The sequence below is a fragment of the Triturus cristatus genome, chromosome 6 (genome assembly GCF_964204655.1).
Source record: "Triturus cristatus chromosome 6, aTriCri1.1, whole genome shotgun sequence".
Taxonomy (NCBI): domain Eukaryota; kingdom Metazoa; phylum Chordata; class Amphibia; order Caudata; family Salamandridae; genus Triturus; species Triturus cristatus.
In genome coordinates, this window is record NC_140589.1 from 1,918,158,227 (window position 1) to 1,918,174,752 (window position 16,526).

At 44.9% G+C, this 16,526-nt stretch overlaps 1 protein-coding gene and 1 long non-coding RNA gene across 2 annotated transcripts in view; both read left to right on the plus strand.

The window, feature by feature from the left end:
- The window catches only part of LOC146822460 (uncharacterized), a 76,190-nt gene extending 75,126 nt beyond the window's left edge, over positions 1-1,064 (plus strand). Inside the window, exon 4 of the long non-coding RNA XR_014963311.1 lies at positions 991-1,064. This is a non-coding gene — a long non-coding RNA (uncharacterized LOC146822460). The remainder of the gene's footprint in view (positions 1-990) is intronic.
- Positions 1,065-5,051: 3,987 nt separating this feature from the next.
- LOC146822461 (NACHT, LRR and PYD domains-containing protein 3-like) overlaps positions 5,052-16,526 on the plus strand; it is a 357,577-nt gene continuing 346,102 nt past the window's right edge. Inside the window, exon 1 of the mRNA XM_085610062.1 lies at positions 5,052-5,226. Within this exon, the coding sequence (XP_085466188.1) occupies positions 5,052-5,226 (175 nt within the window). The remainder of the gene's footprint in view (positions 5,227-16,526) is intronic.

Below are 16,526 nucleotides of genomic sequence, written 5' to 3' on the forward strand. Positions count from 1 at the left end.
CCCTCACCGTCCCAGAAGCATCCGACATTGGTGAGCATTTGACCACCGAGCCCCTGGTCACGTGAAGTGACACAGACTCTGTCCCCTCTGATTTCAGGTTCCTCTCACTTAGAATCCAGGCTTTGACTCCACCGGACACTTTTCACCTTCACGGCAGCAACATTTCTTCCAAGTCCCCCATTAGAAACAACGGTGGTTTCCGACACAATTTGAACCCAATGTACCCGGCTCCTCTGGGATAGGTAACGTGGGTACCTGGATATCCACGTATGGGTTGGCCCTAGAACCTCTTAAGTTCCAAAGGATTTGTTCGAAGTCCTCCTAGAAGTGTCCTTAACTTGTAACTTTCCAACTGTGACTTTCTCAAAGAGTTGTACGGAGCCCGCGCTCGTGTTTACACACTGCACCCGTCCCCCGTGGAGTCCCGATCTACCCCCTTTGGGTGATTCCTTGGGGTCCCAGTGATTCTACATGCTCTAGGGACTGTGTCTATTCAAGTCGTGATTGTTATATCATTTTTTTAGTATATTGTTCGGTCTCCCCCTGGAGCCCGCTGTGTATTGTGCTACTTACAACTGTTCTATTCAAACGTATCGAGTGCTTTGTGTTCTATTCTCGTGTTGAGAATAGTAGAGAGTGTTATAGAAATAAATACATATTTTTTATATAAACACTTTGTGGTTCTCCTTTCATTTAGTTATTCAGGAGGTGATATTCTGGTAAAACAATCTGCTTTACATTCCTTCAAGATTAAGCCTGAAGGCTGCTCTCCACAGCTACCACTAGATTAGCTTTCTAAAGGTTATCTTTGACCTTGAACATAATAAGGGTCGTTTGGACTGGTGCACGGTGCCCACTTTAATTAATGACAGCATATACCAGGCCAACTTCTCACACACGACCGGAGGAAGATCTTTCTCTTATCTGACTGCAAAGACCTGGAACTCCCTGCCTCCCCATATCAGGCAATAACTGTCTGTCTCAATTCAGGAAGGACCTCAAGACCTGGCTCTTCGACTGAACCGCAGATCCACCCCCACATCTGCCAGCACCTTCAGATCCTAACGGGTGAGTAGTCGCGCTTTACAAGAACCCTGATTGATTGATTGATGGTAGAGCCTTCTGAGCCTCAGTCATCAGAAACCCAGAGGTTCCCATTGCTAAACCGGACAGAGACCCACAAGTTCAGTTGATGGTGTCCCCACCATTAGAAGGTTCTAGAAATCACAGACCTCTTGTGATCTTTTTGCAGCTGGTCCTCTCCTTGAGCTTTGTTTTTAACTGATAAGTTGTATACAATATTGGTATATCCTGTTGTAACTCAGCTGCATGTCTTGCATCTGTTCCACAGTGATCGAGAATGCATTTCTCTTCCATTTCCGATATCCTGGCAGTGATGTGGTATCTGTCTGATGGCTGATGTCCTTGCCTTCACTAATGGGAGGGCAGATCTTGATTAGCCAATGGATTTCAGCTACTCAAGAGCTCAAACCCCACCACCTACCATGTTCAATTAATTGACAAAGGCCTGAACCCATCATAATCAATATCTCAGTAGTAAACTCTGCCACTTTAAGGAACCATTCCTGCATATTCTGACTAAGATTTTGGTGACTTCTTAAGATCCCAAATTACAGCGACCTAAGAATAATTCACGAAATCACATTAAAGTGGACACTGTTTTTGGATACCTCTACTTGTCTGCGATAGTCTAGATAATAATAAGTGTCATTTCATTTTCAGTGTTGGAACCTCATGAGGCCCGAGAGGTCCCAGGAGCTACTGCAGGTATGTGAAGCTTCAATGCCGATAATGAATAGGATTCTGAACCCCGGGAAGAGAGTTCTCACTGCGATGGGACTTGCACTTTGCTGTGAAGCATAAAATGCTGCTGCGGCCTATGTTGTGGGCGACTCCTGTGGTTAGGAGGCTTTATTAGCGCATGTCAATGATTCTGAAGGAGGCGGAGGCTGGGTTTGTGCACGTTGATGATGCTGAAAGATGTGGACGCTGGGTTTGTGCATGTCGATGATGCTAAAGGATATGCTTGCTGGGTTTGTGCATGTTGATGATGCTGAAGGATGTGGAGGCTGGGTTTGTGCATGTCGATGATGCTGAAAGATGTGGAGGCTGGGTTTGTGCATGTCGATAATGCTGAAGGATGTGGAGCCTGGGTTTGTCAATGATGCTAAAGGATATGCATGCTGGGTTTGTGCATGTCGATGATGCTGAAGGATGTGGAGGCTGGGTTTGTGCATGTTGATGATGCTAAAGGATGTTCAGGCTTTATTTGCGCATATCGATGATGCTGAAGGATGTGGATGCTGGGTTTGTGCATGTTGGTGATGCTGAAGGATATGCAGGCTGGGTTTGTGCATATCGATGATGCCAAAGGATGTGTAGGCCAGGTTTGTGTCAATGATGCTAAAGGATCCTCATCCTCGGACCCTGTACGTCTGCCTGAGACTATACCTGGTGGCCCTCCGCCCTCGGGAATCCACCCACTCCCACGGACCATGCACAAAACCTCGGCATCATCCTCACTCGTCCCTCTCCATGAATCGCCAGATCAACGCCGTCGCTTCCACCAGCTTCAACTGCCTGCGCATCCTCTGCAAGACCCTCAAATGGATCCCCGACTGCGGAAAGACCATCACCCACTCATAACCAGCAGACTGGACTACGGCAACGCCTTATACGCCGGAATCAACAGAGCTCTACTACAGAGACTCCAGACCATCCAGAACGCCGCTGCCAGACTCGTCCTCGGGACTCCGCATCACGAACATATGACCCAACACCTGCGAGAACTTCACTGGCTCCTCGGCGAGAAGAGGGTCACCTTCAAACTCCTCACCCACGCTTACAAATCCATCAACATCGGACCCAAACACCTCAATGAGAGAGTTTCCTTCCACGTACCCAAACGGAACCTCCACTCCATCAACCTCGCCCTGGCAAGTGTCCCCCACATTCACAGAAACAAAACAGGAGGGAGAGCCTTCTCCTACATAGCTGCCAAAACCTGGTACGAGCTGTCCGTGAACAGCAGATGCTCCCCAACCCTGTAAACCTTCAGAAAGGACCTCAAGACCTGGCTTTTTGACTGATTCGAAGCAGCGACTGATCTGGAGCTTCCCCCACCCCTAGCACCTTGACACCCTCAGGGTGAGTAGTGTGCTTTACAAACCCTTGATTGATTGATTGAAGGATGTGCAGGCTGGGTTTGTGCATGTCGATGATGCTGAAGGATGTGGAGGCCAGGTTTGACCATGTCAATGATGCTGAAGGATGTGGAGGCTTGGTTTGTAAATGTCGATGCTGAAGGATGCGGAGGCTGAGTTTGTCCATGTTGATGAAGGTGAAGGATGTGGAGGCTTGGTTTGTGCATGTCATTGATGCTGAAGGAAGTGGAGGCTGGGTTTGTCCATGTTTGAAGATGCTGAAGGATGTGGAGACTGGGTTTGTACATGTCGAAGATGCTAAAGGCTGTGCAGGCTGGGCTTGTGCATGTTAATGATGATGAAGGGTGTGGAGGCTGGGTTTGTCCATGACGATGATGCTGAAGGATGTGGAGGCTCGGTTTGTGCATGTCCATGATGCTGAAGGATGTTGAGGCTCAGTTTGTGCATGTTGATGATGCTGAAGGATGTGGAGGCTGGGTTTGTCCATGTCGATGATGCTGTAGGATGTGGAGGCTGGAGTTGTGCATGTCAATGATGCTGAAGGATGTGGAGGCTGAGTTTGTGCATGTCGATGATGATGAAGGATGTGGAGGCTGGGCTTGAGCATTTCGAAGATGCTGAAGGATGTGGAGGCTGGGTTTGTGCATGTCGATGATGCTGGAGGATGTGCAGGCTGGGTTTGTCCATGTCGATGATGCTGAAGGATGTGGAGGCTGGTTTTGTTCATGTTGATGATGCTGAAGTATGTGGAGGCTGGGTTTGTGCATGTTGATGATGGTGAAGGATGTGGAGGCAGAGTTTGTCCATGTCTTAAGCATGAGTGCAAAAAACTTGAGCGTGCCTGGAGCTCTAGTGAGTATTATCCCCTGGCTAAGGGTAATCTCAGGCATAGACAAACTTACTATGCTGCGATGACACAGGCTAAGAAGCAATATTATGGATCCCACATTGAGCAGAGGCAAAATAACCCTAATTAGATTTTTGCAATAGTTCAGAGCTTTATTTCTCCCATGGCGGAGTCGAACTCACTCCCTGCCACAGAGGCCTTCTGCGACACTCTGTCCAATTTCTTTATGAATAAAATCTGCAGGATTCAGGTGTCTTTTACATCCTTCTCTGGGCCTCTCTCCATGCTGTGTGTCTCTACACCTGCTATTCCTAGACACTCTCTACACTCTTTCTCTCTAGTAGATCTGCCTAGCACCCTCAAAATTTTGAAGAGTTTGAAATCAGGCTCGCCTGCTGACCCCTGCATGGCCAGATTGTTAGCTGCAGTCGCGGAGATTATCAACCCTGAAGTGAATAACATCAAACTCTTCTCTTCTTGAGGCTTGTGTGCCGGAGGCTTGGAAGAAGGCTAAAATCCTCCCTCTTCTAAAAAAGCTCGCCCTTCACCCCGAGATCCAGGGAATTACCACCCCATCTCCCTCTTGCCTAGCCTAGCCAATGTCTGTGAATAGTTGGTGACCAGACAACTTACTGAGTTTGTTGCAGGGTCGGACCTCTTGCTTCCAGCCCAGTCATGGTTTCGATCCTCTTATAGCAATGAGTCAGCATTGGTGGAGGTCTCCGAGGCCATTCGTGAGTATCTGGATGACAGCAGAAGAGCAGCTTTAGTAATGCTCGACCTATCGGCAGCGTTCGACAAGGTCCCACACTCACTGCTGCTGGCCCACCTCACTGAGATTGCTGTCTCGGGCTCTGCCGGGGGCTGGCTTAGGTCCTTCTTGGAAGGGTGGGTGCAACAGGTCTGGCTGCCGCCGGCTGCGTCAGCCCCGCAGCCGGTCGCCACAGGGATGCTGCAGCGGTCCTCCCTTAGCCCCCTTGTTTTTAACATCTATGTAACTCCTCAGGTCTACTTGGTTGATGACTTGGGGGGCTAAGGTGATTGCCTACGCAGATGATACCCAGCTCCTTTTTACCCGGGAAAAGGATGCGGACTCTGTATCCTCTGTCCAGCGCTGCTTGTCTTCTGTCATCAAGTGGCTTGCTGCCGCTCAACTTAAATGCAACGAAGACAAGTCTGAGATTCTCCTCTATGGTAATTTCCCCTCCAGTTTCAGAGACACAATCTGGCCTCATGGGATCCGCCTACCAACATCCAATGGGAAATCCGCTAAGAACCTGGGAGTGTGGTTCGAGGACAATTTATCCTTTTTTACCCAGGTTAAGAAGCTCTGAGGTAGCTGCTTTGGTCTCATTAAAACCTTAAGGAGATTCCTTGCTCTTCTCCCTAGGCCTGCTAAAGAGACGGTCATCCGTGCTTTGATTCTTTCCCGTTTGGATTATGTCAATGCCTTGTATGTGGGCAGCCCGGGGTACTCATTGAATAAACTCCAGGCTGTCCAAAATGCGGCCGCCAGGCTTCTCCTTGGAACTTCCAATAGGAGTAGCGTGCGCGAACATCTACACTCACTTCACTGGCTTCTCGTGGCCGAACGGGTCAAATTTAAATCTCTTGTCATTGCCCATCTTGCCCTCCATGGTCATGGTCCCGCCTATCTGCGGTAGCGGTTTTCCTTCTATGTCCCACTGAGACAATTACGCTCATCAGCACTTCTTCTAGCTCAAGTGCCCCGTTTCATTCGCCACAGGCTGGGCGGCTCTTCTCTCGCTGTGAAAGCCACCCAGGCATGGAATGCCCTTCCTTTTGCTCTTCGCAATCCCAAGACCCTCTGGCCTTTAAGAAACATCTAAGAACCTACCTTTTCGCCTAGTGTGAGTGTGCTGACTCCTCTTGGGTTTGCGCCGGGACACTCTTCGGAGTAGCTGCACGCGTTATAAAATTATATAACATAACATGTCGATGATGCTGAAGGATGTGCAGGTTGGGTTTGTCCATGTCAATGAGGCTGAAGGATGTGGAGGCTGAGTTTGTCCATGTTTGATGATGCTGAAGGATGTGGAGTCTGGGTGTGTGCATGTTAATGATGCTGAAGGATGTGGAGGCTCGGTTTGTCCATGTCGATGATGCTGAAGGATGTAGAGACTGGCTTTGTGCATGTCGATGATGCTGAAGTATGTGGAGGCTGGGTTTGTGCATGTTAATGATGCTGAAGTATGTGGAGGCTGGGTTTGTGCATGTCAATGATGCTGAAGGATGTGGAGGCTCAGTTTGTGCATGTTAATGATGCTGAAAGATGTGGAGGCTGGCTTTGTCGATGATGCTAAAGGATTTGGAGGCTGCGTTTGAGCTGATGGAGTCTATTCAAACACTGAATCTTCCAGGTCCAAGGACGCAGTTGGCTGAAATGCCAGTGACATGTGAAAAGTTCTTTAGGGGTGTTAAGAATTCAAGTGGGTGCCTCGGGCATTAGCAATAGATTATTTTTTATTATTTTGGTTTAGAACAGAAAAATGTTGGCAGGGAGGCTGTTGACAATGATTATGTGGGAGGAAAGACAGAGCAGAGATTGACAGGGTTAGACATTCAGAACATCTCTGTACTGTTAAAAAAGGAAATACTATCCAATGTGGACTTTGGAACCAGTCACTCTACGGGTTTTTAAAAAACTCCTGAACAAAAGTAGGATCTGTGGAGCTGCAGAGATCTGCAGGCAATGACGCAGCCATCACACCCCTGGATGGTCCTAAATAGTGACACATCTTTGCACTTTCAATCTTACTGCAGGCACGACTCCCGTTGTCCGTGCCCTCCCTCCCGTTGTCCGTGATGCCTACCATTTGCAATAGGTCTCGCATTTACGCAAGTTTGAGCTATTGGCATTATAACTGACAATAGCATTTATTTATGTTTTTTCTTTTAAACATAATAAAACGCATTGGGGCATATGCATCAACATTAGCATTTGCGATTCCTTATTAGCGAAAAATAAGGATTCGCTAATAAGGAATAGCAAAAGGCTATGCATGTAGGAATCGCTATTCAAATAGCGATTCCTTAACTTTCCTTAATTGCTACTAGCAAATAGCGAGTAGCAATTAAGGAATGCCGTCCCAATCATTCCTATGGGCCTCCAGGCCCATAGGAATGAATCGGAGATTGCATGAGCAAATAGCGAGTACCAGTAGGTTCTCGCTAATTGCTCATGCAATTTCAAGGGTGCAAGGGTGTCAAAATGACACCCTATAGCACCCCTGAAAATGATATGTGCACATATGTTGCACACACACATGCTCTAAGGGCATGTGTGTGCGCAACATGAAACTTTGAAAAATGCACAAAAGTGCATTTTTCAAAGTTTTTGCAAATTACCATGCAGTTCATCTTCATGGTAATTTGCTCCCCCTATTAGCGAAATCGCTAATTTTTTAACTTTGATGCATTGCATTTAAGGAATCTCACTTTAGGATTCCTTAAATGCAATCGCTATTTAAGGAATCGGTATTTAAGGAATCCCTATTTAAGGAATCGGTATTTAAGGAATCCCTATTTAAAGAATCGCTATTTAAGGATTCCTTAAATAGCGATTTCTGCTTTTGGGTTGATGCATTGGGATTGGGTATTTTTTACTTAATACCGGGAGCTATTAGCGAATCGGTATTTTACCGACTGGATTTTGGGTTGATGCATGAGGCTGATTGTCATTTACAATGCCAATAGCTGAAACGCATGTAAATGCGAGACCTATTGCATTGCAAATGCTTGGTTTTTATTGGCCATTATTATTTCCCTCGAGGTGTGGTAAATATTTAATTACCTGTACTATTTTTTATGCGGTAAAGTCTAGTAAGAATAACTCAGTAAAAATAAGAGGCAGAATCCGTGGTAGTAGAGGTTCTGAAAGGCTTTATTCCTTTACAAAGGAATTATGGTTCGAACCATAGGCATCAAATTCCATCACCACGAAGGTTCAGGAAGGGAAGGCAATACATTATTGACAGGTAAAGATATTTATATGAAAAGCATTACATTAAGACAGATGCAAGAGGCGTAACAGCTGATAATACAGATAAGAATACACATACGTAATGAAAAGAGGCGTAATAGTAGGTGTAGACTAGAAACGTCATTAAACTTGATGTCACAAGTAGGTGGATCCATAAGAGAATCCTGCAGTGTCAGCAGAAATACTTGGCAGAGATGCGCGCGCAGCCGCATGACGTGTGATTGACGTGCAACTAGAGGGTGAAGGGGACTTGACATTTAGCTCTACATGTGGAGACAGAAGTCTGGGGGGTCAGGTCAACCTAATCCCAAATCATATCTAATATCTTATGTTTAAAGAACTGTATTATCCAAAAGGAAAGGTCTCTCTATTCTATACTGACTGTTAGTGCGTGTACAAGCGTCTAAGTGTCTACATGAGATGCGAGGGGGCAGGAATCTTCCATGGTAACAGGGGCTATGAATTACTTGCATGGAGACAGTGAAGCCGGGCCCTTTGCTCGGTAGCTGGAAGGATGTTTACCTAAACTACTAGACAGGAATGCATTGGATGAGGAGCGGAGCAGATAATCTTGAAGGTGAAATACAGTTTTTGGCAGGCAACAGGCCGGATCAGGCACCGTTAGCCACGCAGGGAGTAGGACAAAGTTCATGGATACAGATGCGAGCTCAGACTGGAGCTTTCAGAGGCAGAAGGCAGGAAAAGGCTTGATGGCAGAATTCAGGGCCTACTCGCCTAAACTGTAAAAATGTGGAAAGTGAACCACATAAAGTCGGTGGCCTTTCATACTTAGGAACGGAATATCCGACCCATTCATGGCGGATCTGAAAGAGGACATGTTGACGGTGGACGCACATGTATTTGCGTCTTCATAACTGGAACTGGAGGGAACATACATGTACTTGTAGCATGTACATGGAGCCGTTGGGGTCTAAGATAGGGGACACAACTGATCATAAAATTCATATTTCCTCATTCCCTCCTTGTCCCCTACGGACCCTTCATGAGATATCGATCTTCATCAATCCATCAATCTGTTCATATAGCATCATTTGTTCTTCTTTCTTCTTCCGGGATCTTGAATGAAAACTTGAAGGCGGGATACACGATGTGACACATAGATCACAAATCGCTGGCCCACATTGTAGACATAAGCAGCAACTGAATAGTATGAGAAAGCCAATACCTAGGAAGGATAGGATCCTCCATCCCCAGGCTGACAACACGCTCCAGAACCAACCGGACCAAGTCCAGGTGCCTGGACTCTGGTGTATCTGGCTTACAATCTTATGAAGGCGAGTTATGGCTTTATATACTGACGGCGAGTTTTCTGGTATGAAAACGCAGCAACTTGATCCGATGACCCTACAAGCTCCGCCCCTATCGGCCAGGATGACGTCAAGGACAAGACGATTTTGAAGAACAACAATCCGCATCGCGGACTGCTCCTCTGTTAAGTTGCCTAAGGCGGAAGTAGTTTAATTCACTACTGCTTCAAGGGTTCTAGTTAATCTACGTATTAGCTTACTATTAGTAACTGTACCTATATAGGGAAAGAAACCTTTATTGAAATCTGTGTATTGTTCCCATGCCGTTTCAGTGTAATCGACAATCGGGAGATCTCTCTGCTGTCTATTGTGTACTAAATTGGTATTTCTGTGATAATCAGGAGGGGCTAGGAAAACAGGTGGCAGAAGGAATGCAATGTAACAGGTACCATCCCAATCTAGAGGTAAACGTATATATGCCGTCTGGCCACATATGAAGTAAGAATGACGAGAAGCTCTAAATGTAGACTTGCCTTGATCACTGAATTCTATTACAGTGGTACATTTACTATGGCCCATGTATATTGAACCATTCTTTCTTACACATAATTCACCTTTAACTGGAAATACTGACATAGCGGGCAAGATTGGTGTAGCTTCGGATTCAACATTCAGAATCATGAGGTTAAGTGTAAAATTACCTAATCCATATACTTCATTTTCTAGATCAGTTCCTGTTCTTTTGGGAAGTCCCTCCTTGTTAGGGTAGCAGACTTTGAGTAAAACTAGGTTCAGGTTTCCCCATACCCAGTTGTCTTGATAAACTACTGAATTTGAATCTAGGGAATTAATCAAACTAAACCATGCTCCACAGGAGCCATTGTGTGTGAACGGATACGGAAAGAGAGGCAGAACTCCCTTGTAGTTCTGATAGGGAGGGAGTCGGCCACATATCCAACAATTGGTAGCATTGCTGGTCTGATGGGAATGATGTAACATACTAATAAAAGTGTTGTTGCGCAGCGCAAATCTATAGGACAACTCATGCAGAGGTAATTCGCTAAAAGAATGTTCAGCAGTAGCATTGAAAACACGTTTAGAAATAGGGTAATACATATGTAGCAATACACTGGTAATAATAATCAGAAGACTTAGAAAAAACATAATTAATAATGTCACTATGCAGTGACTACGAAGTGATTTACAGTACGCATGTTTTTTAAGCTGTATCTGTCTATTTCTCTCTCTATTTCGGTCTAGAAGATACATGTCAGAGACAAATTCAACCGATTCACCTTGGAGAGGACTTAAACAATCAAATTGTCTGACTTGCTAGACCTTAGTTTTAGTTTATAAATGTCACTCTCTGTCTTTTCAACCAAAGGGAGCTTTGAGTCAGTCTGTGAGGGAATGCAGGGCTGAGTGTTCACATCGGACGGTAGTCCATAAATTTTTTTGATATGGCTCGAGTGCAACCACCCTTTACGTCCCTCGATCTTCACGGCTGTCCTTGTGGTCAGTAAAATGAGTTTGGGTGACTGCCACCTAGGCTCCAGCTGGGTCTTCCGGTCGAAATTCCTCACAAGAACCAGGTCACCTGGAACCACGTCATGGGGCTTCACCTCTGTGTTATCGGGAAAAGCTGCAGCTACCTGTGAACGACAAGATTGTAGTGCAGACATCAAGGAAGCCAGGTAATCTGTCAGCATATTACAGTCAACATCAGTGATTTTACGAGGTATAGGCGTCCCCCACATATTTGGTGGTCTACCAAAGATCACCTCATACGGGGATAGCCCTGTTCGAGAATGTGCTACCATTCTCATGTAAAAGAGCGCAACTGGTAAGGCTACTATCCAATCGACACCTTTTTCTCTACATACTTTGGACAATCTAATTTTCAAAGTTTGATTATGACGTTCCACGAGACCTGCTGCCTCGGGATGTCGGACACAGTGGAATTTCCATTGATAACCTAACAAAAGTGAAACGTGTTTCATTAGCTCGGATGAGAATGGCTGGCCGTTATCTGAGTATACAACACGTGGTAAACCGTACCGTGGGAAGAATTCTCGAACTAACTGTTTGGCAGTAGTCGGGGCAGTGTAATCTGAAACCGGGTAGGCTTCTGGCCAACGGGAAAGAGCACAGACAACTACGAGAACATATTTGAATCCTCGACATCGTTCCATCTGGATATAATCCATCTGGAGGACTTCAAAAGGGTGATCGGGAGGTTGAAATCCACCTTGCTCTACGGGAATGCTTTTACCTGGGTTGAACTGACAACATATCATACAGGTACGTACTTTCTGTTTAGCTGCTGCTCGCAAATGTTTGTTGAACCAAATGTGTTGAATGCTATCTAGCATAGCTTTTTCTCCTAGGTGCGCTGGACTATGTATTGTGTTAATGATGACTTGAACCATGGAGTCGGGAAGAAACCATATAGATTTTCCCTTCGTCATCCATCCTTGATCCGTTTGGATCCCTCCTAATTCAGTCCATTTCTTTATTTCTTCTGGTGTAGCATGTGTCTGTATGTCAATTACATCAAGGGCGGGATCCTTAACTGTCATGCAATGTGTTGGTGTCGGAACTATTGTCTTTGTCGTGTCAGTTGTATGAGTCTGATTCTGAGCAGTCTGTTTAGCTGTTCTGTCAGCCAGATCGTTACCCTGAGAAATGATATCGGTAATTTTTGTATGGGCCTTGCATTTCATAATCGATATTGCAGTAGGTAGATGAATTGCGTCTAATAGAGCTTGAATAAGGGGTCCGTGTTGGATGTGGGTACCGTGAGAAGTTAAATAACCTCTCTCTCGCCACAGTACGCCAAAGTCATGGACGACTCCGAATGCATAACGTGAATCTGTGTATATGTTGACTTTCTTATTTTTGGCTTGAATACAGGCTTGTGTCAGAGCGATGAGCTCTGCTGCTTGAGCTGACAAAGTGTTAATACAATTTGTTTCGATCACTTCAGTGTCTGTTGTGACTGCATAAGCGGCCACTAACTCTCCTGTACTTGTTCTCATGCATGAACCATCTACGTACAACGTCAGGTCTGGGTCTGATAATGGGATATCTGTCAAGTCTTGTCTGGGTTTCGTCGTGATAGTAATGACTTCAATACAATCATGTGCTAATGGATCTGTTCCATTTACTGGCAAAAGTGTGGCAGGATTTAATGTACTACAACGTCTGATTTCTATGTGTGGCTGGAACAATGTTAATTCATAACCGGTAAGTCTTGCTATAGTCAGGTGTTGTGTTTGTGTTCGGTTCAAGAGAACCTCTACTGCGTGTGGTACTTGTACTGTCAATTGATGTCCTAATACTATGGCATCACTTTGTCTTATTGCTAAAGCTGTTGCTGCCACTGATTTCAGACACGCAGGAAGAGCCTGAGCTACTGGATCTAATGTACTAGAAAAATAAGCACATGGTTTGTGTGATCCTGCTTGTTCCTGAGTGAGTACTGACAAGGCAGTACCTTCGCGTTCTGTAACAAAAAGTGTAAAATGTTTACTGTAACATGGTGTTGCTAAAACAGGTGCTTGACATAAAGCTTTCTTTAAGCTTTCAAAAGCTTGTGTATGTTCTTGAGTCCAAGGGAGGACAGTCGATGTGGCTGCCTCCTGTGTTGTCAACTGAATGAGTGGTTTTGCTAGAAATGCATATTGAGGGATCCACTGCCTACAGTATGAAGTGAGGCCTATAAAAGCCCGCACCTCCTTTTGTGTCTTGGGTGGTGGCATGTTAACAATTAACTGGATGCGATCGGGTGTAAGCTGTCTTCCCTCCTTGGACAGCAAGTGCCCAAGGTAAACAACTTGCTGGACACAGAATTGCAGCTTAGAAGGGGACACCTTGTGCCCCTTGTCGGCTAGAAATTGTAAAACCGTCAGTGATGCTTTTTCACATTCATGTTCGCTTCGAGCGGTGATCAGCAGATCATCGACATACTGAAGCAGGGCAGTGTTAACTGGCATGTGGATACTGTCAAGTTCTCGTTTCAGTGCTTGGCTATAGATGCTGGGGCTTTCTGTGAATCCTTGAGGTGCGCGTGTGAATTTAAAACTTCGTCCATTTAAACTGAATCCGAACAAGTATTGACTTTCCGGATCGATTGGGACGCTAAAGAAGGCATTCTTGAGATCAATTACAGTAAAGAACGTTGCTTCTGAATCAATGGCTGTTAGTAATGAAGAGATATCTGGGACCACAGGGTATTGTGGCACAATACATTTATTCAATTCGCGCAGATCAATAACTAATCGATATACTGGCGGCGCTTTTGGATCCGTTCGTTTAAGAATCGGAATTATCGGGGAATTACATATATTGGAGTCGGTTTCCACGACCACTCCTTGGGCAATAAGCTCGTCAATGATTTGCAGCAAAGCCACTACAGCATCTGGAGGTAACTTGTATTGTCGCATTCGTGGTAGTACCACTCCTGTTTTGATTGTGACTCGATATGGTGTAATGTGCATGCAACCAACATCAGTAGGGCCTTGTGCCCATAAATGTGTAGGTAAATTCTGTAACCGGTGATCCATGTCTCTGGACACATAGTGACCTTTAAAGTCACGCAAAAATAATCGTACTCCTTCCGGAGAACAACATAAAATGGCTCCTAGAGCTTTCAGTGTTTTTATGCCTAACAAGTTTTCTGGACATGATTTAGTAAGCAATAAATCTGTAGTTCGTGTCAATGGACCAACCGTAAGTGGAAGAGGTAGTGATACTTCATTAATAATAGGCTTTCCTGAGAATCCAAGGGAAATATTCTGTGAGCCTGAGAGGGGTGCCCCTGGAACTTCGCTGCGACGTATAGTTGTTCTGCTTGCCCCTGTATCAACTAAAAACTTTCTGTCTTTCCCTAATAGTTCACTATGTACATAAGGTCCCTCTTGATCTACAGGAACCTCGATAAGGGGTAAGCCTACTTCCCTCTCTAGGCTATTTCATGTGTGGCTGATAATCTGGATAATCTGCTTGTGCATACTGGTACATCTGTTGTGTCGTTGCTTGTGTTGCAGCAATAGGCTGCGGCTGCGATTGTGATACTGCTACGGTCTGTTGTTGTGGAACTGGCATAGATTGCACATGCTGAGGTACTTGTTGTGGGATCTGATCCTGTCTAGGCGGACGTGGTCTCTCCTTAGTTTTACCCGTAGAGATATTATGTTTCAGAACTGCACAATCGTGTATATAATGACCTGGCTGTTTGCAATAGTTGCATGTCCCTTTTACAGGACCTGCTGAATCACTGGACTGTGTTGTACCCTTTCTGTGACCGTCAGCTGGAACTGACTGAGCAACAAGCATTTTCATTTTCGTGTCTTTCATACGTCTTTGTTCATGTTCTTGTTCTTCTCTAATTCTATTGTGGTGGTATTGTAACATTTGTAACATCTGTGACGGGGTGTTACCTTGCCAGGTACTCTCGAATTTCAATACTCTATTCTTAACTTGGGGCAGAGAATTTTCAACTAATTTTGTCACAAACAGATGTGGATATGACTCGCTATTTGCTTTTATGCCACTATTAATACCAAAACATTTTTCAAATCGGGAATAGAAGTCACTAGTGTCTTCATCTTGTTTTTGTTTACAGGCTGAGATTGCACCCCAGTCCTCCTTTTTCGTACTTAACAAACGTGGCAGTACCTGCACTAGTAATCCTGGTAGTGCTGTTGTCTTTTCCCCAAGCCCTGATCCTGCAGCTCGGGCCTTTTCTTCATTTTCTAACCCTGTCCAATCTATCTTTTGGTCTCCTACCTCCCAATCCTTTTCTTTGAGTTTCTCGTAAATACCGGCAGGCATTAATACTTTTAATATTTTCATAATGTCGGGGTAGGTGTACTCTCCCATGAGTAACATGTCTTTTATCTCACGGTGGAAACCTGCTGGATCTTTATCGTGACTAGGTACTACTTTCTTCATTTCTAATAATTCAATTTTAGTTATGGGCGTGTACACAAACACGCGTTTAAAAGTATTGTCGTCACCTTTGATTGGGTGCACTTCGCGTAAGGGATTCTGTCTATCTATGTGATACATTTTTCTTCCCATAGTGGGAACTGGAACATCTTCTGGGCATACGAAAACAATATACTGGTTTCGATATTCTAGAATTTCTTTAATTAAATCAGTACCTGAACCTCTCCATTTATTCGTGAGTAATTCTGTCAATATGTCAGGTAGGGGACCAAGATCGGAGTGTTGGCTTTTATATAATATAAGGAGGTGTTGAATCATGTATATACCAGCTAATCGCTGTTCGTCTGGGTTAAGATTCAAAAACGTGTGTGCTAGCGCATCATCACTTTATTTTCCGGGACTATCAGCCCATTGTACTGCTGACCTGGCTAATTATGGTTCATCCATAGAATCGAGCATATGATACCCCCTTCGGTCTCGGAGTAATTTATCAGCAGCTTGAAATAGGTATTCAGGAGACCTTGTATTTAACATAGGGGCTTGAAAATTTCGGTTACATTCTGGACGTATCGGACGTATTGGATCATTAAAGCATCTGGTATTATTAAAAGATCTTCCTTTACCTACATAAGCCATCGTTTCTAATTGTCCTGCGGGCATTTCTGATTCTTCCTCCTCCTCCCCCTCCGATTCAGTTTTGTCTGCCTCTAATCTTTCTTTATGTAGTCGTTCTACTTCTTTGCGGATCTTTCGGCACATAACTACTATACACGTCTGTTTATCATGTTTCCCTTCTGATATATTCTGACCCCATTTGGTAAGTACTTGCATTTCCTCCTGCTCTACCTCAGGCCTGTCTTCGTTTCTGATCACGCAGTTTATGAAGAAGCGTAACAGTTGCCTCTGTACATCCGCTTTCTGGTATTCCATGGCTTCGTTAATACTTTCAGGGCCTCGCCCCGATTGGACAAAGTGATATATATTATCTAAATGTGCCGTCATTCCTGGTAGCGTCGCTAAATACCTTGAAGCTCGTCGTATACGTAATGATGACAGCAGCATTCCGTCCCGTCTACCGGGCACAGGATCATATCTACAATCCACTAAATGCTCCTTAAACAGATCGGAAGTTGCTAGTTGGGGTGTACGTTGGTGTGCTAAATCTCTAAGGGATAATTTATTTCCTCGGGGTGGCGTGGCGAAAATATCTGTCGTACCTCCTGTTGCGCCGTCTGAGGTGCTAGGCACGAAAGGATTTGTTGGATGTAAGA